The 25,552-nt window shown below is 39.1% G+C and overlaps 2 protein-coding genes across 2 annotated transcripts in view; one reads left to right on the forward strand and one right to left on the reverse strand.

Moving 5' to 3' along the window:
• LOC110153413 (sodium-dependent multivitamin transporter-like) overlaps window positions 1-7,024 on the reverse strand; it is a 29,887-nt gene extending 22,863 nt beyond the window's left edge. The window contains 1 exon segment of the mRNA XM_055162039.1: window positions 6,828-7,024. The gene's annotated coding sequence lies outside the window, so the exon portion shown is untranslated.
• A 48-nt stretch (window positions 7,025-7,072) lies between these two features.
• Window positions 7,073-25,552, forward strand: part of cenpo (centromere protein O) — a 28,600-nt gene continuing 10,120 nt past the window's right edge. The window contains exons 1-3 of the mRNA XM_055161785.1: window positions 7,073-7,220; window positions 22,295-22,446; window positions 24,242-24,380. Coding sequence (XP_055017760.1) covers window positions 7,199-7,220; window positions 22,295-22,446; window positions 24,242-24,380 — 313 coding nt within the window. The 5' untranslated portion in view covers window positions 7,073-7,198. The remainder of the gene's footprint in view (window positions 7,221-22,294; window positions 22,447-24,241; window positions 24,381-25,552) is intronic.

Raw genomic sequence — 25,552 nt, forward strand, 5'->3', positions numbered from 1 at the left:
ATTAAACCTTTCTATCTTCTTGGAGACCAAACATGATCAAGTCACAGGTCACATCTGTGGAGAGGCGACCTCGCTCACAGTCACAATGTCTGTTTTTCTAGATATTTTTGAGCTATAAAGCCACCTGTAATTGAATAAATGTAAGGTAAACCTGTTTAATGTCACACTGTGGAACATTCCAGGCAGAGCAATGACATCTACACGGAGAAAAGCATCTGACGAACCCTCTACCAGGAAAGTTACCGTATTTTCTGGCGCGCTCTTAATCCTCCAACCCCACCAAAAAACGACTGCGCGCCCCACAATCCAGAGCACCCTATACACGAATCCACTCGGGTGTCCCAGCACGACTTCAGTAAACTACAAAGCCGCACCACCCACAGAACACACAAACACACACGGAGCAGACAGCGACCACACTCATCACTCCACGCCGACGAGCAACAGAACGGAGGAACGAACCGAAAAAACGAGTGCAATGTGCCACTTCTAGACACAACTGAACAACTGAGTCACTGCGAACACGCCGGCAATCCATTGGTCCCAGACAGCACCCTCCCTACACGCCACAACTGAACAACTCCAGAGTCACCGTGAACGCCACAAACAAACAAAACCACTCACTCATCCAACTGTTGGGTTTCCTTTATAGTCCAGTGTGGTTTATTTGTGAAAAAAACTCAAAAATAGACCATTTAATGACAGTGTGCCTTATAATCCAGAGCGCCTAGTAGGGGTGTGCAAAAATATCGGAAAATCGATATATCCTATCATTTAATGTGGTGATACAGTATCGATATCATGGGCTACTGTATCAATATATTACCAAGAGTATTTTTATGTGTGTTTTACTAAATTATTTTGTTACAGCTACAGTTTTGTTGCTTGTGGAGTGAACGGAAACTCGTTTATGTGTCACATTTGACATTTTGACACCGTTTTGAGGATTAAAATGTTTGTGTTTCATATGAACTTTGCACAAGAAGTGGTTTAACAAAGACTTTTAGAATCACAGCCATGATTTAGCCTTTATTTTTTATTGAACCATATCGAATCCATTTGAAATATATCATATCAAATCAAAAGCGCACTGTATCGAGATATGTATCATATCATGGCCTGTGTATCGAGGTGTGTATCGCTTCGGCAACTTTTTAATGATACCCAGCCCTACCTAATAGTGCGGAAAATACACTACCGTATTTTCCGGGTGATTAGGCGCTCCAGGTTATAAGACGCACTGTCGTTTTCCTGACCTTTTTTCACATATAAACCGCACCGGACTATAAGGCGCATTAAACGAAACACAACAGTTAGGTAAATCAGTCGTTGTAACACGTAAAAAACAAAAAACTGTCTGAGACCGATAAATTGTCAGTGTATTCACAATAACTCATAATTGTTTGGTTATAACTAAAAATAACACATTAGGGCATTTTCACACCGCTAGTTCGATTATTTGGTCGCACCAGGCAATAAAATTGTTATTATGTAGCAAATACACTCCAGTGTGGTCCGCGTTCACACCGACAAACGAACCAAAACTGGTTCGATTGACGTGTCTCTGTTTCCCGGGAAAACAGCGATACCTCCAGTTACCAACACCGATGTTCCTGTTAATACCATGGGCCGTCCTCATCTCAAATTATCATCATGAACTCATAAAACAGCAACATGTAGAACTTTGTACAAACTCACCGAATCAGCCCAGAGTTCGGGTAACAGCAGCAGCCAACAGCGCTCACAGTAGCGCGCAGCTCCTCAGGACAGCGCTGTCTGTTCCTTGGTCTTCTGTCGTCCTACAAGTGCGTTGGTCAGATGGTCCGGAGGCTCCATCCTACATGTGCTGGTTCCAAACGGTGGCGAGCAAGACCAGTGCTTGATGGACTGAGTCCGAGTGGGTACGTTCCGTCGTCTGCGCGCTGTTTCCGTGCGGGAAAAGCGAGAATGCGCTGTGGACTACAGGTCCGGGCGCGCTGCTCCTGTCCTCCGCGCTCAAGAACCGCGGCTGGTTCCGAGGTGGTGCAGCATCCGGACAGAAGCGTGAGTCCAGTTTGGTTTGTTATATGTTGTTCTGAGCGTCCGTACTCCGCGCATTTGGTTCTTCCCGGGGAAAGCGCTTCCTCAGGTCGAGGCTCCCCGCTCCAGCTCCTCTGAGCCCGGCCTGAACCGGAGCTGCTCCCACTGGTTCAGGACTTTGGTTTGGATCTAGTCCAAATGTATTTCTCACACTAGGCTAAAAGCAGGGACTTTTTGAAGTTGTATCAATTGAATAGGCTATTGCCATAAAATTATTTGGTTAATTAAAGCCTAAAATAACAAATGCTGGTTCCTACGTGAACACGGGGAACACCAGGACCTCACTGTGCGTGCAGGTCCTCAACAGACGTACACACCCCCAATTTTGACTCACTCTGGAGCCACATGTTCGCACACTGATACTTGCTCTGATCTTCGTGTGTTACATTCTCTGTATTGGCCATTGTTGGTAAAATAATTCGAAAATGAATCGCGGCTGCGTCTGGACAACAATCTGTTATTGCGCTGGAGTCGCAGATCAATAGGGACGGAGATGAGTGGAAAAAGTCATCCGGTCTCTTAAGGTAAACTTCTCGCAGCCAGTCGCTCATCTTTTCCTCGTCCACAGGAAAAATGAGTAATCACAGTACGTATTACTCCGCGATGCTCCTGACTACGGTAGCCGTAATGCTGCAAGTGGTGCGGCTTTGTCGTTTACTGAAGTTGTACTGGAACACTGGCGGAAATTCATATAAAAGGCGCTCCGGATTATAAGTCGTGCAGTCGTTTTTGGAGGCTTAAGACCGCGCCTAATCTAACGGAAAATACAGTATTTCTCAAATTTTAACAAAACAAGAATTTAAACTGAAATTTCTATGTTATGAAACTGGGGTTGTGCAATTAATAGAATAGATAAAGATTCAGTCATTTGTAACTGTCAATGATCATCTTGGGTCTTTTTAAGGGAGAGATCCACAGCCAAACCTCTGTCAGTAAAAGACTGTGTTTGAAGGAAGAAATTAAAAATTGACTTTTTGTGTTGATTTAGTATTGATATAGTATAGAGTTGATTTAAAGTTTTTCTTCTTTATGTTCACAAAATCAATATAGTACACTCCACAACCTTTCTGCTGGAGATGTTGTTGCTTTCCCTGGTTACATAGTATGATTTTAAACATATCCACCTATAATTTATTCATTATGAATGTTTTTAAAAAGTAAAAAATCCTTCTGTGAATAGGAGCGACTCTCCACAGATCTGAACTGTAATGTAGTGTAGTGCTGTAAACTGCGTGTCTCCCTTGTGATAAATAGGTTTAATCTTTACTGTGGAACATTTTAGATAAAATAATAACATTTCCATTGAGACAAGCAGGTGGCAGACCCTCCACTAGAAACATTAAGCAGCAAAGCCATTTTATTTAATTTTTGAATTGAAAAACAATCATCTGAAAAAAAGTTATTTATTTTTTCCCATATAGCCCTCCTTCAGGTGGGACTTGGAGCTCTTCAGTTTGTCAATTTTAGTTGATTTTATCCACTTTTTAAGAGGGTTTTAAGAGCCCAGAACTGGCCCTCTTCCTATTAATTTATATTAAAGGGGGGCCATGTAAGGCTCCTTGACCCGGGCCCTCAAACGTCTGCTAACGAGCCTGCGTATGTAGATTTTCTTTGGAATAATGAGGAAATTTTTGTTGTTTTTGTTGCAATAAAATCAAGAGTACACTATAGAGGGTAGAATAAGCAATTTCTATGGTTAATTATTGGTTCATTCGGTTATTTATTTGTTGCACCTTGGGCCTTTAAATGATGCTGACTATTTTATGGTTTACTGGGATTGTCCTACTTAATTTTTATTGTGTCAGTGGCATAAAGTAGTTTCAGTATTATCTTCTATCGTTATAGTTTTCTGTAGAAATATTTCATGCTTCAAAATGTGTTATCATGACAGGCCTATTTAGAACTTACAGTGGCAATGATATAGTCCACTTTTAGACCTGGTATAGTCCTAGAGTCAACCTGGAAATATCCTGTAATAGACCTAGTTTAGAGCTGCTGGTACTCAGAAAGCTACATTTTTGCTTTGGTTGTACTTGTTGAGAACAGTTTGAGAGCCACTGTCCACAATGAAACGTTTCTGAGGAGCTGAATCCTGACCACAGATACTGGTTTGACTCAGATTCTTTTGTTTCTTTGTGTTTCACCAAAAGACAAACATCACCGAGCGCAGGGTGGACAGGTCAACAGAACTGAGTCTCTACAGCGCAACAGGCAGCCTCCAAAGAATGTGCACTTAATTAGACAGAGAACTTGACTACATGTTTGAATGTACTTTTATTTTGAAAAGTAAAAGTATTTTTATTATTGTGTGAGACCTGCTGAAAAGGTCGCAAGGTTTACTGTTTATCAAGGTCATAGCTGGAGCAAACAAAAATAGCTACGAAAAAAATAATTCTGTAGTTTCTGCTGAACAATATTCAACACAAATCTTTATCAAAGTCACAACATTTGAAGCTTTATTAGATTTCAAATTCTGTGCAAAATAGTTTTAAGTTTGTTTTTTTTACTTTTTACTTTTGACATACATTTTTAAATGGGTATTTTAATTAGGGGTGTCAAATTATCGCGTTAATTGCGATTAATTAATTACAGTCATATTTAGCGCGTTATGTTTTTTAATCGCGTTAATCTCATTTTTAATCTCTAACTTTAGTGTTTCTGTATGCGAGTTTCTTTATTATAAAACCTGTTGTGTGTTTTTGGGACAACAACACACACACACACACACACAAAACACATTTATACATTTTTTAATTTCGGTAATTCCACTCATTGCCGGAAAGCCACACAAAACGCGCAGTAAAAGCGATGTAAACGTCATGTTAACGTTGGCGGCATCAGTCGCACAATGGACGAGGTCGAAGAGCCAGTAGAACAGAGGCAGCAGCGCACAGGTAAAAACACATTCGTGTCTTGGAAATTATTCTCCCAACGTGAAATATAAAAGAAAATAACAAATATAATATCGTCTGAAAACAACCTGCATAGGCTCATGATGTCTGCACTACTGTCCTATAATGACCTGCCACATGAGGGGACACGCACACAAACACACACACACAAACACAAACACACACCTTCATCATCGTCATTAACCTGAGAACGCGCGGACCACGTTTCCTTCCGTAGACACTGCGCGGACATCGCTGTCCTCCCGTGAGCCGCGTGTGGATCGTGTTTTCTCGCGTACGCGGCGTAAACAGCGCTTCCTCCTGTGCGCCTCTAAACCAGAACTAACACCAAGACTAAAACCAGGACTAAACCAGGTCTAAACCAGAACTAAACCAGAACTAAAACCAGAACTAAAACCAGGTCTAAACCAGGTCTAAACCAGGACTAAACCAGGACTAAACCAGGACAAAACCAGAACTAAAACCAGGTCTAAACCAGGACTAAACCAGGACTAAACCAGAACTAAACCAGAACTAACACCAGGACTAAACACTAAACAGACTAACCAGAACTAACACAGGAAAACCAGGATTAATCCATTCCAGGACTAAACTAGGACTAAAGCAGGTCTAAACCAGGTCTAAACCAGGACTAAAACCAGTGATCTCATATATAAAGCATTTCTCTATCAATAATATTTTTAATATGGTTAAGGAAAGACTGGACTTTTTATTGTCTTTAAGTAGACAAAAGTTATTATGTTCAGATTTCCTCGTCTTTGCTACTTTACAACAAACAGTTTCTTATTCATGGAGACTTGGGCTCAACAGACAATTTGGAGAGATTTGTTAAACAATAAATGACTTTATAAAGTCACTTTTTTAAATCTATATTCAGTCTTTTGATCTGCCACAATAATGTAATAATGAATTCAAATGAAAATACCTCAAATTGAAGGCTTTTCTCAGCAATTTTTAGGTGAGATTAAAATGAGATTAATTAGATTAATTAATTACAGATCATAATTAATTAATCTCTAAATTTTTTTAATCGCATGACAGCACTAATTTTAATACTTTCACTTGTTGTTTACATCTTGTTTTTTGCTTTGGGATCTATACTTTTACTTAAGTAACAAAATTGAGTACTTATTCCACCATTGGTAGTATCTCAGGATGTAGTAACAATTTTACATGTCAGAAACAGTGCTTAACATTTTAAAGTTATTTCTTAAGCTTATAACCACAAAATATTTCATAAATGAAGTTGACAGGAACATCTCCAGAAATAATTAAAGACTGTTTTAACATATTCTACTCGTGGAAGTATATTAAGATTTTATTATAGATCTATGATCCTACTCCATAAATGTTGTAAATGATACTGTCTTGTGCCTGTCACTGTCTTGTGCCGTGCACTATGTCTTTTGCTCTTTTGCACTGTTTACTTTTATTATTTATTTATACGCGCGGGAGTGAGAAACACAATTTCGATTCTTTATGTTTTCCATATGAAGAATTGACAATAAACTTTTTGATCTTTGATTACAATACAAAATAATGATTAGTTTTTCATTCACAACAATATTTCAATTAATGGTCAACTATACTCACTGGAATAAATGCACGGATGTATTAAGAGAAAAAAAGCACGTGTCCTGAATGTTTTAGACAATATTAAATTAACATAAGTAGTGTATAGACCATTGTTATTTTATTTTAAATTTCCAGATAATAAACATAGACATAATATACGTACGATCATTTTTCTTGGATGTGTAAAGAAGCTGAGTGAGTTGTTGGTCTTTGTAAAGTGCAGCAGCGGTTCATAAATGTAGGTGAATGTGTCACGCTTACCTCCACGACGCGCTCCTCTCGCCATAGTTTTCCGCTTTCCGTAACGTTAAACATACAGCTAGTTTACGAAGAATGATTCTGAAAACTTAAATAACATTGTTTTCATTCATATCCCGTGTTTTAATCCTGCTTGAGCCGCAGTTTAGCGCTGAACAGTGGCGCTCACATAAATCTTCCATGTGATCCCTGCGAACGTTCTGAACTTTCTTCCGGGGTTGTGTGTGCGTGATGACGTTTTGGGCAGCGGAGGAAGTTCTGACGCGTTGAGAAGAGGAGAGCCGCCAAAAACAAAAACAGAAACAAACATTACGCCTAAAATACTCTTCTGGAGCTTTATTTTATCGCGGATTCCAAGATAAACATTACAAACAATGGAAAATGTATCAGCAAAAGGTAGGGATCATATTCTTTAGTTTGTTGATCACTGCGATGAAGCTAGTTTTGCGAGTTCGGCTAACACCTGTAGCATTAATTGTAATAACCTAGTGTTCTGTAGAAAACCCGTGATTTGTCCCAGTTTTATACAAGAAATGTCCCAGGCGTCCCTAGTTTTGCCCAATCTGATCTAAACTATGTCTAAACTAAGACTAAACCAGGACTAAACTATGTCTAAATCAGGACTACATCAAGTCTAAACTAAGACCAAACCAGGACTACACCAGGACTACACCAGTAATAAACCAGGACTACACCAGTAATAAACCAGGACTACACCAGTAATAAACCAGGACTACATCAGGAATAAACCAGGACTACATCAGGAGTAAACCAGGACTACATCAGGAGTAAACCAGGACTACATCAGGAATAAACCAGGACTAAACCAGCACTAAACCAGCACTAAACCAGGACTACACCAGGACTAAACCAGGACTAAACCAGGACTAAACCAGGACTACACCAGGACTACACCAGGACTACATCAGGTCTAAACCAGGACTAAAACAGGACTATCATAGTTCTTGACTAATCTGATCCCTGCCAACATTAAAGAGCATAAATTATGATTTGTTTAGCAAAAATAAAAACTGTATTTACAAATGACCATAAAGCAACAGATGCCGCTAAGATTATGACTGACACAAGAATAGAGCTGGGTTGTTGATATGATACATACCTCGATACACAGGCCATGATACGATACGCTTTTGATACAGTGCACTTTCAATTCAATATGTTTCAATACGATATATTTCAAATCAATATGATACAGTTCAGTGAAAAACAAAGGCTAAATCATGGCTGTGATACGAGGCGCTCGCATTTGAGCCCCAACCCCAGGCCTGGCTCTAGGGTGGGGCCCCGGCTGCTCCATACCGGGCGACGTCACGGTCCTCGATATTTCTAAGTTCAGAAGGGTGCTGTGAACTGCTCTTAGTCTGCCCTGTCACCTAGGATCTATTTGCCATGGGAGACCCTACCAGGGGCGTAATGCCCCGGGCAACATAGCTCCTAGGATCATTCGGGTACAAACTCCCCCACCACGATAAGGTGGCAGTTCGGGGGGAGTGATATTTTATATGAAAACATTAATAACAATAACAATAAACAAATAAATAAATAACAATTAATAACAGTAAACATGACTTCCGGTGACGCCATGACAGGTTAAGCAGCTTGATTTTTGAGCTCTGGAGAGAGACCCTTAAAACTAGCCTAAATGTAATGAACCTGCACATATTCCGCCCAGAACTGGATTGTTAAGAAAGTTTAGAATGTTTGGCCAACGAAAGGAGACAAGATCTACCAGGAAAGAGGACAGACGGGAGCAAAGTGACGAAGCGGCCATGGACATGGATAAATCCGAAAACAATGTGACGTTGGTGCTAGCAGAGTTCAAAGACTTCAGGAAAGAGCATATGGAGGTTTCAAACCATACTAAATTTACGTTGGCAAGGGTAGAAAATGCTCTGAAAGACGTTGTTGAAAGGACAACGGAGCTTGAAGAGCAAATGTCAGACATGAAACAGAGAGTGAGCGACAACGAGGACCTGCTTCAGCACATAACAGAACTATTCGCTACATGCTACAACGCGAAACCACACTGTCCACCAAGTGTGAAGATCTCGAATCCAGATCCAGGCGCAATAACCTACGCATATAGGGGATACGAGAAGATGAAGAGAAAAACGATATGATTCGCTTTATAACCAACATGCTCCGCGCTACACTGAAAATACCGGAGGAGCTGGATCTTGGAGTAGAGAGGGCACACCGATCGTTGATCATGAAGCCGAAAGCCACTGCGTCACCGAGATGTATTATTGTCCGATTTTTGGATTACAGAATGAAAGAACGAATTCTACAAGAGGCATGGAAAAGCCGTGGAGTCTTATACCAGGGCCAGAAAGTGTTTTTTGACCATGACTACTCTGCCGCTGTACAGAAGAAACGTAAACAAGTGAGGGATGTGATTAAACAGCTCAAAGAGAAGAAAGTGAAAGCCACGTCTCCTTTCCCTGCCCAGCTAAAAATTCATATAGACACCGGAGTTAAGACGTTCTCTACACTCATGGAGGCAGCGCCAGTCCTCAAGCAGATGGGAAATAACGTTAAAGTGGACGAGAGAGAGAACTGTCAGAAGGAGTTAGTGCGCAACACCTGGGCCACCCAAGGAGCTAGAGAAGCAACGGTGACCACCGCGGATTTGCAATTGCTCCTATGAGGTGACAAATAACTGAAGGAATTGAGAATTGAGTAGCAAAGTAGGCAAGAATTGTGCGAATTATTTGATTTATAACTGTTAACTAATTAAGGCTAGTTACATTACGATGTAATCATTACAGTTTAATCTAAGGGGTCCCTCTCCTACTCAGAAGAAAGTGGGATGACTTTTTTGTTTGTTTATGTTTACTTTACGTTGGTTTTGGCGAAGGCAACCCTTTGCTCAGCGTTTTGCTGTAAGACAATTGCCACTACACTTTGACGTTTGGAAGTCTGTTTAAGTTCATGTTCAAAACTTTTGTTCTAATGGGTGCAATCTGTACTTTGAATAACATACTAATGGTGCAATCACGAAATTATAGATACATGTTGTATTGTCTTTTGTATAAGAAAGAAATTAAGATGTGCCTTAATAATTCTAGGTATTTTCATGAGAAACCTCAGTATTCTAACATATAATGTACATGGCTTAAATCATCCTATAAAAAGAAAAAAAAAATTCAACCAGTTAAAGAAGATGCAGTGCTCCATAGCTCTAATGCAAGAAACTCATCTGAGTGATTTGGAACTTAAAAAACTTAAAAGAGAATGGGTAAACCAAATATACTATGCATCATTTGGAAAGAAAAGAGGAGTAGCTATTTTGATTAACAAATCACTTATTTTTTCAAAAGAAAGTGTAATACAAGACAAATGGGGGAGATATGTGATGGTAGTTGGACAGGTTGGGGATGAGGAATTATCTATTATGAATTTATACAGTCCCCGACAAAAGTCTTGTGGCTTATCCATTTTGTAGAAACAAAAGCTTATAACCTGACTTTAAATTAATCGATTGGTTTTAGAAATGTCTCATATGAAAGCTAAAACCCTCCCAAATTATGCTCAATATACTAAAATAAATTTGCTTAACTGAAGAAAGATTGATCATTTAATGAACACAGAAAGGTCAGATTTTGGCAAGACAAAAGTCTTGTCGCTTTGTCATATGATGCACCCAATCCTAGATTACAGCCTCACCTGTGATCAGTTACTGATCAGTCAATTAGTGTTTGTGTATAAAAAGAACCCCAGCACACCAGACCTTCACATCAACTGCAACTTGACCTCTGACAACATGCCTAAGATCCACCCTGAGACCAAAGCGTTAATTATCAAGAGGCTGAAGACCAGATCCACTGCTGAGGTGGTGACACCTTCAATGTGTCTCAGCGTCAAGTACAAAGAATAAGAAAAAGATCTGAAATGACTGGAGATGTTTTTGACAAGCCCAGGTCCAGCAGACCCCGCAAGACAACTGCTCAGGAGGACCGTTTGTTGATTCAAAAATCCAAGGCCCCTTTTCCACTGCAGCAGACTCCACCAGGCCTGGTCACCTCAAGTCCCTGTGTCAACCACAACAGTTTGTAGAATTCTGTCTCGAAATGGCCTCCATGGTCGAATCAGTGCACAGAAACCAGCACTAAACAAAAGGCAATTAAAAAACCGTGTGGGATTTGCCAAGGTCCACAGCCTGCTAAAAGGATGGACACTGGAAAAGTGGCAGAAGGTGGATTTCTCAGATGAATCCTCGGTTGAATTACATCACAGTCGCTGCAAATATTGCAGGAGACCTACTGGAGTGCATGGATCCAAGATTCACCCAGAAAACAGTTAAGTTTGGTGGAAGAAAAATCCTGGTCTGGGGTTCCATCCAGTATGGGAGTGTGCGAGACATTTGCAGGGTGGAAGGCAAATATCAATAACCTAAAATATCAAGAAGTATTAGCTCCTCTTACTTTCCCAACCATAAAAGGGTCAAATTTTGCAGCAGGATGGTGCTCCATCACATACTTCTATCTCTACATCAAAGTTTCTCAAGGCGAAGAAGATCAAGGTGCTCCAGGACTGGCCAGCCCAGTCACCAGACATGAACATCATTGAGCAGGTCTGGGGTAGAATGAAAGAGGAAGCGTGGAAGGCAAAACCAAATAATCTTGATGAACTCTGGGAGGCATGTAAGACGCTTTCTTTGCTATTCCTGATGACTTCATCAACAAATTGTATGAATCATTGTCAAACCGCATGGATGCGTCCTTCAAGCTCATGGAGTCATACAAGATATTAAATATGGATCTCACAGCACCACTACTTAATTCACTGACATTATGCAACATATTTTTGTATTTGAAGTAAATTATTTGTTCAATTTTCTGTAGGCGACAAAACTTTTGTCTTGCCAAAATCTGACCTTTCTGTGTTCATTAAATGATCAATCTTTCTTCAGTGAAGCAAATTTATTTTAGTATATTGAGCATAATTTGGGAGGGTTTTAGCTTTCATATGAGACATTTCTAAAACCAATCGATTAATTTAAAGTCAGGTTATAAGCTTTTGTTTCTACATAATGGATAAGCGACAAGACTTTTGTCAGGGACTGTATGCTCAAAATGAATATGATGAAAATTTCTTCAAAGAAATTGCTAATATTATAGCAGAGAATGCAAAGGGTGTTATAATAGTTGGAGGAGATTTTAATGCTGTGCAGGATGGTAAACTAGACAGATCACCAGCAGAGACAGGTCCACAGACTAGGAAAACAAAAATGCTTAATAACACGATAACAGAACTTGGCTTGGGGGATCCATGGAGACATAGGAACCAAAGTATGAAAGATTTTACATTTTTCTCCAATGTTCATAATAGCTATTCGAGGATAGCTTTCTTTTGCATCTCTCAACAGCACATGCATAAAGTAATTGATTGCCATATAGAAACGATAACTCTGAGTGACCATGCACCTGTAAATTTACACCTTGATCTTTGTAAGGAGAATTTCTTCAAGTACTGGAGGCTAAATGTATCACTACTCAACAATGCAGAGGTAGTTCAATAACTAAAACAAACTATGAGGGACTATTTAGAGACAAATGACACTGGAGATGTCACTCCACCAACTCTATGGAGTGGAGCCAAAGCTGTAATTAGAGGAAAAATGATTCAAATATCATCACGGATAAAAGTTGCGATTAGGGGAACAAACTAACCTTGAGCATAGAATAAAATTATTGGAAATGGAACATAAAAATACAAGTGGAAATTGCACATTGCTTAAACTGAAAGAAGCCAGAAAAGAGTTGGATACACTTCTTACATATAAAGCAGAAGGGGCATTAAGATTCTCTAGGCAAAGATATTATGAGATGGGTAATAGAGCCAGTCGCCTTCTAGCTTTTCAACTTTGTAAAGCACAAACGGACAGAATGGTACACAAAGTAACTGATCCTACAAATAAGTCTATTGTGTACCGTCCTAAAGACATAGCCAATGCCTTTGCATCCGTTTACAAAAAACTCTATGAAGAACCAAATCCAATAAATGATGAGATTACACATCAGAGCAAATCCTTTCTCACTAATCTAAATCTACCTGCACTGTCTGCAGAAGAAGCTGCAGGAATGATCTCAAACATAACAGAGACTGAAATTAGAGAGGCAATTAAAAAAATTAAAAAACAATAAATCCCCAGGGACAGATGGACTCCCAGGGGAATTTTATAAATGTTTTGTAGATACTTTGTTGCCAGTATTATCTAGGGTCTTCAACTCTACACTTACAAAGGGTGAAATGCAGGACTCATGGTCTGAAGCCATCATCTCAGTTATTCATAAAGAAGGAAGGGGTGCGATGCATTGTGAAGGATATAGACCAATTAGTCTTTTGTGCAACGACTTAAAATTACTGACCAGTATTTTAGCGAAAAGGATTCAAAAACATATAAAAAAATTAATTCATCTGGACCAAACAGGTTTTATTCCAAGTCGTCATAGTGCTAATAATATAAGGAGAACCTTGAATATTATAACACAAGTGAGAAATCATAATAGCAGCTAGGGGTGGGCGATATATCGATATTTTAAATATATCGAGATAGTTTTTAAACTCGATATGAATTCTGACATATCGTATATATCGATATAATGCTTATATTCAATTCTGACTTCGCCGCTTCCGTTGTTTATCTTCTCTCTCGTCACCTTGCTCGTGTCTCCTTCACTCGTCACTATCGCCGTGAACGCCGAAAGTTGGTGCCAGTGAAAAGCTTCAAGCTAAACGAGCTGAGCTGCACGAGAAGTGCACTGTTTATGCAAATGAGCCATGCGCTTAAGTTTCGTTTCTGTAAAATGTAAACGCACGTGCGCAAAACTGCATTAAACACATTATTATCTCAAACGGGCTGATGCGGCTCTAGAGTCGTTATGCTTTATATATTGTAAAGTTTAGCAATGTAAAGTTTATTTATGCAGAAGATTTTAATTAATAATCTGCTGCAGTGTCACTTGTACAATAGTGTTTGGAAACGTTTGATTTGATCTGCAGTGGATTGTGGGATTAAACCTCAGAGCTCCTTACTGCTGGATAGGAACATGGATCTATTGAAATAAGGAACATCCTGAGCTTCTTCTGTTAAATGAGCTCATGGTTATGATTATGGTCTGGATAACAGAGTTAATTCAAAGATGAACTTGTGTTGAGTTGTTTTATTTATGAATGAAAAGAAGAAAATATGTATTATTTCTTTTATTTGACAGTTAAATTATTATTTATGTAATTAGGGTTTTTTGTAATCTTAAATGTTCCTATATGAACTGTCGACCTCTTACACTTCAATTAAAAAAAAAGGACCTTGTGGAATTTGGCAGATTTGTTTTTGCAGTTTTCAGTTTTAGGGGGTTATTTTTTCTTGAACATATATTGAGATATATATCGTATATTGAGATATAGCAAAATATATCGAGATATATTTTTTGACCCATATCGCCCAGCCCTAGTTAAGGCCTATATTTCAGAAGGATGACCATCTTTTGTAGGATTTTTATTCTGTTATGTTGTAGTGTGTGTGTCGTGTATATTATGAATGATAAATGAGGACACAATGTGTATGACTTTATTGTCATTTTACTTGTATTGCATCTTACTGCTGTTTCATAATTATGTGGCTTGCACCAAAATTATTTAATAAAAATAAGTTAAAAAAAACAACAACTCCATAATAATTCCACTTCTCTAGATGATGTACGGTGATATTCAGCCCTGTGGGTGAAGCGCCTTCAGAGGAGTGCGTTCAAACGCAACGTCAACAAAAATGCGGACTCAAACTTCAATCCAATCCAAGATGGCCGCCTTCTGGTTTGTCAGGGGGCGTGGCCATCATAAAATGTTTTGTTTGTTTTCACATGATGAATGTTTGTACCGAATTTCGTGGCTCTATGACAAAGTTGACGTTGGGACGTCTCCCATAGGCGCAATGTATTTTGACTTTTCGAGGTGGCGCTGTATCTGCATTTTTTAATGCCTGTGAACGCAACCTATATTTTATCGAATTTTTCACCACTTCTGAATTTTGGGCCAAGTTTGGTGAGTTTTTGAATGTGTTTAGGGGGTCAAATTAGAGTTTAAAGAGCAGAAGAATAATAAAAATAAAATAATAATAATTTGAGCAAAAACAATATATCCAAAAATATTAGAACATATTATACATTTTTGAAAGCTCTCGACCTTCCCCACATCACCGTGGGGTCATTGGTGAGTGACGGGCGCGTCTGCACCATGTCGCTGGGGTCACCCCCTGACCTCCCATTGACTTCCATTCATTTTAGCAGTAGTAAATATGGCTCAGGCCTTGGGTACTGGGATACTGCTGTTCGTGCCGGGGGCGACCGAGGACAATGTTGCATGTCGTCTTGTTACATTCGGCCATGTGCACGTCGCTTCCCATTCGATCCGCTTAGCGGAAGCAATAGGCCCTATGCCCTGTTGGGGCTCGGGCCTAATAATAATAAAAATAAAATGATAATAATAATTCGAGCAAAAACAATATATCCGAAAACATTAGAACAACATATTATATATACATTTTTTGAAAGCTCTCAACCTTCCCCACGTGGGGTCATTGGTGAGTGACGGGCACTGTAATAGCCTGGTGGCAACCTTAGCGGTTTTAGAAGGAACAGAGTCAAGTTGAGCCAGTTTACAGTGTAGATCCCAGTGCATTTATTAAAGACAAAAATAGAAAAAATATTTACAAAAATTCCCAAAAAGGTTAAAAACAGGCATAGCAGTTACCTGCGCTAATTGTTCCATCAAACCATTTTCAATTCAATTGAATGGACGATGACAACTTTTTAGTTCTCAAAGTACATTCAATTCTCCAGGTGGTCTAAGTGCGACAGAAGAACCGGGTTCTCTCTGCATTCCTCATAATCTTGTCCTGGAGCTCCTGCTTCTGTCTCTTCAGAGCAGCGTTAGTCTGTTCTGAAGAGATCAGAGCCTGAGAAAGCTCCCAGATCTTGTCCTGCAACAGGGCCATCTTGTTCTCCAGAACACTAGCCCTAACCTTATCCCTAACCTTCTCCCTCTGTAGAGCACTGAGCTCATCCTGGTGCTGCACCTTCAGCTGCTCCATCTCCTGCTTGGAGTTGTTTAGTTCCTGGGCGAGCTGGTCTTTAAGATGCAGAAGGGAAACATAAGCAGCGTCGCACAGCTCAATCACAGCCCTAAAAGTTCTTCTCTCTGTTTCGAGAGTCTGATTTAAGGCTTGTGACTTTGCCTTCTCCTCTTGAATTATTTGGCTCTGCTCTTTCTCTCTGCCATGGAGAACTTCAACAACACATACAGCTTCTGTCACAACTTCTGCCACAGTTGACTCCAGGCTCACCTTCTCATCCAGTAGGGTTTGAAGTTTGGCCTGGGCCAGAATGTCCTTTTCCTTGAGGGAGGACTGCAGTTCTGCCACAAGACACATCAGGTCCTGCTTCTCCACCTGCTCCTTTTCCAGGTGCTGGGTGAGAGTGGCGATCTGGTCCTTTAGCTCTTTCTCCTGCAACTTGACTTGACTAAGTTGCCCTCGAAGTAAAGAGTTGGCAGTGGTCTGTCGCTGGTGCACATCCTTTACCTCTGCCCTGATGTCTTTCATTTGTTTGTCAAATGCAGTGCACTTCTCCCTTCTCAGAAGGTATATTTGTTTCTCTAGATTTTCTGCATAGAGACACTTGCATTCATATAGTTCCTGATAGAGAGCTCTCTCCTTTTCATTTTCCTCCTCTTTCTCTCTTAATTGAGCTCTCAACATCTGTATTTTTTTCAGCAGATCTTCCTGGGAGACCTGCAGAACATTGTCATTGATAGTTTGATCCTTTTCCTCTTGGAGGAAGGCTCTCCTTTGCTTTCGTCGCTGTTTGCGACTCAGCACAGGGTTCCACTGCTCCTCCACCTCACAGTTGTTATCAGGTTTGCTACCCATTTGCTTCCTGTAAAACACTGTAGATGTGGAAGTTCTATGACGTATGTTAATAAAGGTACAAACGAACTTGCCTGCTTGCTTGCGGCTCACTTGCAAACTCACTTGTGTCACACAGTTGGTCTTCTACGCCCTGATATGTCTAAACCTACAACCGCTGTTACCCACAGACACAAAGAGTCAAAGTTTTATCAGCTATATCATCAAAGCCACGGAACATTCTGAACAAACATTCTGTTGCCATGGTTACCCACATTACATTACATTACATACAAAGGGGCCGCATCAAATAAGTTTACTTGTTGCTATGGTGATATAGAATGTGATGACATCACATTCTATATCACTGCTCTGCTGACAGTAAGTCCACTAAGTCTGTGCAAAGTAATAAAAAACACCAATTTTACTCAAAACAGTGAAAATGTCAAAACAATTGTAGCGTTTACACAAAATAATTTTGTAAAATATACCTCAAAATACTCTTCACGATATATTGATATTCAGCCCTGTGGGTGAAGCGCCTTCAGAGGAGTGCGTTCAAACGCAACGTCAACAAAAATGCGGACTCAAACTTCAGTCCAATCCAAGATGGCCGCCTTCTGGTTTGTCAGGGGGCGTGGCCATCATAAACATTTTTTTTTGTTTTCACATGATGAATGTTTGTACCGAATTTCGTGGCTCTATGACAAAGTTGACGTTGGGACGTCTCCCATAGGCGCAATGTATTTTGACTTTTCGAGGTGGCGCTGTATCTGCATTTTTTAATGCCTGTGAACGCAACCTATATTTTATCGAATTTTTCACCACTTCTGAATTTTGGGCCAAGTTTGGTGAGTTTTTGAATGTGTTTAGGGGGTCAAATTAGAGTTTAAAGAGCAGAAGAATAATAAAAATAATAATAATTCGAGCAAAAACAATATATCCAAAAATATTAGAACATATTATACATTTTTGAAAGCTCTCGACCTTCCCCACATCACCGTGGGGTCATTGGTGAGTGACGGGCGCGTCTGCACCATGTCGCTGGGGTCACCCCCTGACCTCCCATTGACTTCCATTCATTTTAGCAGTAGTAAATATGGCTCAGGCCTTGGGTACTGGGATACTGCTGTTCGTGCCGGGGGCGACCGAGGACAATGTTGCATGTCGTCTTGTTACATTCGGCCATGTGCACGTCGCTTCCCATTCGATCCGCTTAGCGGAAGCAATAGGCCCTATGCCCTGTTGGGGCTCGGGCCTAATAATAATAAAAATAAAATGATAATAATAATAATTCGAGCAAAAACAATATATCCGAAAACATTAGAACAACATATTATACATTTTTTGAAAGCTCTCAACCTTCCCCACGTGGGGTCATTGGTGAGTGACGGGCACTGTAATAGCCTGGTGGCAACCTTAGCGGTTTTAGAAGGAACAGAGTCAAGTTGAGCCAGTTTACAGTGTAGATCCCAGTGCATTTATTAAAGACAAAAATAGAAAAAATATTTACAAAAATTCCCAAAAAGGTTAAAAACAGGCATAGCAGTTACTGTCAGGGAATTTACCCTAAGACATCAAATTACATTAAATAAAGACACACCAGAAAGAGACGGTTAAAATTTATACTTGCGCAAGGAGAGTCGAGCACACTGTCTGTCAGCTCCCTGACCGACTCTGCTCAACAACTCTCCAAGTCACACTTTTATTGAAAATCATGTCACAGATAAGCATACTTGATGACATACATTTCACATGTTATCTTATAACTAACAATCGTCAACTGAACCACCCTCCCATTTCACATTTGATTACACATCCCAAATATAGACAATTTAGTAGTTCCCCAAGGCCTTCAGTTTTAACATAAGATGGGACAAACCCAGAATTGTTGGCGCCCATAGTAGATTAGCTTAATCTGTCAGTTGACATGTCATTCATATCTGCTGCTGGTATCATGTCCTGTACTTCCTGAACCAAAACAGACCCAAAGCAATGTTGATTACACCGTGATTAATATTTAAATGATTCACCCTTTAAATGATTAATACTTTAGTGAAAGAATTACATATATAAATGAGTAACACTTTAATGAGACTTTAATCAAAGAAATACATTTATATCATAGAATTCTCTAACAGTTACCTGCGCTCACACAGCACCTCTCCCTGAACAAGGTGAGGCTGGCTTCTTTTAAAGGCCCTGTCCTAATTGGGTGAGCCCACTTTAACGATCAGGTAAGCTCCAATAATTTGTACATTTAATATCTAAAAGCTAACTATCAAAACAGTGCCCAAACAATATCCAATTACATCAATTACAAAAATGTATATCTCTTTATTTAAATTAGCAGTGTTTAATGTTTTAAAATACTAAATAGAACAAGTTAAAAAATTGTGCTCCCTCCTCCAAACAACATGGTTGGCTGCCCCGGAACCTTCTTAAGGTGCTCTGGCTCCCCGGGGACTCTTTTGGTACAATCACTTTAACACAATTACTTTGATTTAAATGCACTTTTACTTTTACTTATTTCCTTTTCTTTTACAGGTAACTTCAATCTGCACATACTCAATTATTCCAATAAACCTTTCTAAAACTTTGTTTCAGTTTCTCATTATTTTACCCTTTAATTAGCCCTAGGCCCAAGTAATGGACTGGCTACATTACAAGCACTGACGCGCTCGTCATTCGCCATCTCGTCGAGGTCACCCATCGCCTTCCATTGACTTCCATTCATTTTAGCAGTAGTAAATATGGCTCAGGCCTTGGGCGTGGGTTACTGGGATACTGCTGTTCGTGCCGGGGGCGACTGAGGACATAGTTGCATGTCGTGTTGTGGCATTCGGACATGCGCACGTCGCTCCCCATTCGCTCCACGTAGCGGAAGCAATAGGCCCTACGCCCTGTCGGGGCTCAGGCCTAATAAACATTAATGAAAAGGTAAGAATGGAAAACATTTAGCCTTAGTTCCAATACAAATTTAAGAATTCATACGTCAGCTAATTGTTCCTTCAAACCATTTTCAATTCAATTGAATGGACGATGACAACTTTTTAGTTCTCAAAGTACATTCAATTCTCCAGGTGGTCTAAGTGCGACAGAAGAACCGGGTTCTCTCTGCATTCCTCATAATAACTATTAACCTCATAATAACCTCATAACAATGTCCTGGAGCTCCTGCTTCTGTCTCTTCAGAGCAGCGTTAGTCTGTTCTGAAGAGATCAGAGCCTGAGAAAGCTCCCAGATCTTGTCCTGCAACAGGGCCATCTTGTTCTCCAGAACACTAGCCCTAACCTTATCCCTAACCTTCTCCCTCTGTAGAGCACTGAGCTCATCCTGGTGCTGCACCTTCAGCTGCTCCATCTCCTGCTTGGAGCTGTTTAGTTCCTGGGCGAGCTGGTCTTTAAGATGCAGAAGGGAAACATAAGCAGCGTCGCACAGCTCAATCACAGCCCTAAAAGTTCTTCTCTCTGTTTCGAGAGTCTGATTTAAGGCTTGTGACTTTGCCTTCTCCTCTTGAATTATTTGGCTCTGCTCTTTCTCTCTGCCATGGAGAACTTCAACAACACATACAGCTTCTGTCACAACTTCTGCCACAGTTGACTCCAGGCTCACCTTCTCATCCAGTAGGGTTTGAAGTTTGGCCTGGGCCAGAATGTCCTTTTCCTTGAGGGAGGACTGCAGTTCTGCCACAAGACACATCAGGTCCTGCTTCTCCACCTGCTCCTTTTCCAGGTGCTGGGTGAGAGTGGCGATCTGGTCCTTTAGCTCTTTCTCCTGCAACTTGACTTGACTAAGTTGCCCTCGAAGTAAAGAGTTGGCAGTGGTCTGTCGCTGGTGCACATCCTTTACCTCTGCCCTGATGTCTTTCATTTGTTTGTCAAATGCAGTGCACTTCTCCCTTCTCAGAAGGTATATTTGTTTCTCTAGATTTTCTGCATAGAGACACTTGCATTCATATAGTTCCTGATAGAGAGCTCTCTCCTTTTTCATTTTCCTCCTCTTTCTCTCTTAATTGAGCTCTCAACATCTGTATTTTTTTCAGCAGATCTTCCTGGGAGACCTGCAGAACATTGTCATTGATAGTTTGATCCTTTTCCTCTTGGAGGAAGGCTCTCCTTTGCTTTCGTCGCTGTTTGCGACTCAGCACAGGGTTCCACTGCTCCTCCACCTCACAGTTGTTATCAGGTTTGCTACCCATTTGCTTCCTGTAAAACACTGTAGATGTAGAAGTTCTATGACGTATGTTAATAAAGGTACAAACGAACTTGCCTGCTTGCTTGCGGCTCACTTGCAAACTCACTTGTGTCACACAGTTGGTCTTCTACGCCCTGATATGTCTAAACCTACAACCGCTGTTACCCACAGACACAAAGAGTCAAAGTTTTATCAGCTATATCATCAAAGCCACGGAACATTCTGAACAAACATTCTGTTGCCATGGTTACCCACATTACATTACATTACATACAAAGGGGCCGCATCAAATAAGAGTTTACTTGTTGCTATGGTGATATAGAATGTGATGACATCACATTCTATATCACTGCTCTGCTGACAGTAAGTCCACTAAGTCTGTGCAAAGTAATAAAAAACACCAATTTTACTCAAAACAGTGAAAATGTCAAAACAATTGTAGCGTTTACACAAAATAATTTTGTAAAATATACCTCAAAATACTCTATATATATTGATACAGCAGCCCACAATATCAATACTGTAATATCAAATTAAACAATACGATATATATCGATCTTTCAATAGTTTTGCACACCCCTACATAAGAATGGACTATCTTAAACGCTCTTTTCACATTTTCATTTCTACCAAACATCCCAACACAGGTGTTGAATTTTGAAAATTTGGTCACCCTATAATAACCAAATAATATGAATGCTATATTTAATTTTCTAAGTATCACAATCAAGTCTATATCAGGCCTAAACCAGATCCTTCATTGGTAAATATAGAAACATACTAATACATTTGGTAAATGTAACTGTTTATTACTGTTGGGCTCGTCATTCCCTTGTGGATCAAGTCTAAACCCTCTAAAAGTAACACTGACTACGTTTTACATCCACACCCACAATCTTATCATTATCTGATTTCTGGATTTATCACATTATATAAACATCGCATCTGATGTGAGTATTTTGATTTCTTTGTGATTGTTCACACCTGTACAGGGTTTGACTAAGAAGAGAAAGACTAAGTATTGTGAAAAGGCAAGGTACCAGTTTTTTAATGATTGAAAGGTTTCTCTTGTGCTGTAAACACACACCAAAAATCAAATGTAATTATTGGGTTATCTGAATCTGGTTGTTCTAGTTATCTTATCTTTTATACTGCTGATAACCTGGACCTGAGCAGATTTCTGATTCTGATCTGACTTTTACTGGTCATGTAAATGTGTACTGAGGGCTGTCCCAAAGACTTAAATATGAATAATGTCTAGAACAGTAGCGCCACCATCTGTACCACTGTTTCAGAAACACTGACCTAATATGACGGAGATGGTTGATCATGTTCTTTGTATTTGTAGGAGTTTTGGGTCATTTGAGTTTCCTGGAGGCCCAGTCGAAACAAAAGAAAACCGGAGCACAGCCACAGAGTCGAGAGCAGGAGCTGAAGACTAAAGTGGAGGAGCTGAAGAAGGAGAGAGACAGACTGAGAGCCGAGATAGACGTGCACAAGGTAACAAGCACTTTCATTAACAGTAAACTGCAAAGAAGTGTACAAACAAAAAAAGTATCTTGGATTAAGTAGTTAAAGGCTTATATGAAATGGTCTGTTCCTCCTAAATTTTGATTTATTTAAGTGATCAACAACACATCGATACACTGCTGGAGTTTGAGAGGAGAACAGAAGATCTTAAATAATCCTAAACATATATAACGAAACGCAAATATGAATAACTCAGAACAATATCCGCTCCTACTGCACATAAAATAGGATAATTTATGCAGCATTTTAATCATTCTTTATTAGGGAAGGGACAAGATCTTTTACCACAAGATCTCACGAGACCAATTTCCCACAAGAGTGTTCACACATGCAAAACATGATCTCGTGAGATTTTTTCCCCATGTGTTTACATTTGGATCAGATAAAAAAGGGTTAAACATTTTTGAGTTAACATATTGGGAAGCCGTAGTTCCAAAAAGCGATGCAAAAATGACCTCAAAAGTGCACAATAGAATAAAAAAAAATGTAAAGGCCAAAACTGTGAACTGAACATCACAATTTATTTATAGTAATTATCATAATTTATATCAAAATCTTGCCTTGTCTCGATTTCGTGGACCTTAACTCATGTCTAGTCTCCTCTTGTGAGAATTCTGTCTCGTCCCACCCCTGTTCTTTATTGAAATCACACTGGGCTAGTCAGTAATATTGTAGGTTTCCAAAATTGTAGCACATGTTTTGGAATGTCCATCTTATACGCTGCAATCCATTCATCCATCAAATATAAAATGGCTTCTGGAAGGGGATTTAGAAGACAGAGTCCAGATAATCAGAGTTTAAACCCTCTCTACATTAACCCCATCATTCTTTAATAAACCAAAAATCATCTTTATTCATCCCGTGGTAAATGGGCCCGGTCAAGCAGAAGTAAACAACAAGGCCAAAAATTCAAGTTAATGCATCTGATATAAAAATGTATTGAACAGATACATATGTACTCTAGTTTATGAAACTGTTGACCTTTTTTCTGTACCATTTTTGGTTCTAAAGTTCCATATGTTTTAAACAGACAATGTATGAAACATGTTACAAATTATTTCCCAAATTTCAAAGACCTGCAAATCATGTAAATAAATGTTTGTATTTCATCATATCTTGTGTTATTCCATCTTTGAACTGTTGATGAAGGTACAGGATTTTTTTTTATTATTATTATTATTTAAAATGATAAAAATTTGCTTGGAATTACTGACATATTTTATAGAAATAGTTTCCTTTCATTTTGAAGTAATATTAAAGTATTTGGAAGAAAAAAGTTGACAAATGATGTAAAATCCTGCACCTTCTACTTGTTTGCACAATTTTCCCTCCGTTACTTTTCCCTCTGTTACCATGATCTTTCTTAATAAAAAATCTCATGAGTCAAAAAAGTGAGAGGTTTTTCAACCTAATCTTGTACCATATGGTGTAAAACTATATGAAGCAAATATTCAAACCAGTTTGTTAAGGATATGGAAGTGAGAACCAAGAGTTATCACTGTTTGGATTTATTGCCCAAAAAGTGCTGCATATTTCATTCCCTCCGTTACCGAGTTTTTTAAATTTTTTGTCAACAACTTGAAAGAATATCACAGGTTTAACTTGACCCTGTTGGAGTGTAACTCTTTCCTACATTCAGATACTTTACTTATTTCAATAGTCCCTCTAGTTTCTGAATAAGAGACATTTGAATGTCAAAAATCTGCCCCTGTTTCCCTCCGTTACCACTTGACCAGACCCATATGCATTTTTATATTACAACCAGAATCTCCAAAAGCTGAGAACATCTTTGGACAATAATGAAGACGTGGAAATGGACGATGATTCAGAAAACACAAAACTCCTGATTCTGATGGCGAAACAAACTCAACTCAAGGACGTGCTGTTGGCTCATCACCTCATGGGTAATGTTTAATAAGTCAAAAAACTGTGACCCTCTCCTTTGTTCCTCTGCTCCTCTGATCATCTCCTCTGTTCCTCTGATTCTCTCCACTAGGGCTGTATTCATTTAGTCATTTAAGCAGTCAGTGTCCATGTTAGTGAACTAAAATTACTCGAGTAATCACTTTATTTAGATTTTAAGGATTTCTTTGAGACAACAACGGAAAGTAGAAGTAAGTGAGTAAGGTGAAGATTTGGTATTTTTTGGTATTTATCTGTAAAAGTCAGATTAAACAGGTATAATCTGTCTTTATATAAATACACTCTTTGGTACATTTTTCTGCATAAATAGTACTACAAAGCATAATTTGGGGGGAAGGGGGGGGGGGGGGCAGATAACATAAGATTTCTCTTCTTTCTGCTCCTTTTCATTCATTTCTTGTATGTCTGATGTTGTGACACTCTCGATGTCTTTTTATACTTTATGAATGAAATAAATAAATCTAAAAAAATGTATTTAATTTTTTATTTAATTTAATTTAATTTACACATATATAACATATAACAATAAAAAAGCACCCTGGATAAAAAAAGTAGGTGCCGGAAAAGGCAAAAATCCAAAAGGGCTGATATTAAAGTCTCCACCTTATGAATACATTCAAATTGAACATTATAGGTGTGAATTAATAAAAAAAAAAACATTTACACATCTTAGATTAAATACATTTGATTCAAACATGGATTAAAACACAATGAAACATCCACAACTGAATGATTATCAAACATTATCATGAAATATCAAACATTTCCTCAAACTCTGTTTAGGCTTCTGATCTGGGATCACGAGCCAAATGTGAAAACTGGATCCAGAATTTACAGCCTCTGAGCTCTTGACATTTTGGAACATGAAAATGATGATTTTGATGAGTATTGTGTCTGTCAATCTGTGCATTGGTTTTAAAGTAAATGTGAAATGATTAGGGATTGTAGTTATATTATAAAGAATTCTTTACATAAAATACAAATGTGATGAATACTAATATCATACAGTAAATATTAAGAATGTTCAGTTTGATGAATAAATGAGCAGACGATGTGAGTGGCATGGAGTGAGTTGCATTTCCAACAAAACGTTTTTGCACTAATAATATCTTGTTCAGAGTAATTGAGAAAGTGCAGCCCAGACTATATTACA

The sequence above is a fragment of the Boleophthalmus pectinirostris genome, unplaced genomic scaffold, assembly GCF_026225935.1.
Source record: "Boleophthalmus pectinirostris isolate CB_2022bp ecotype Guang Dong unplaced genomic scaffold, ASM2622593v1 HiC_scaffold_10, whole genome shotgun sequence".
Classification (NCBI taxonomy): Eukaryota; Metazoa; Chordata; class Actinopteri; order Gobiiformes; family Gobiidae; genus Boleophthalmus; species Boleophthalmus pectinirostris.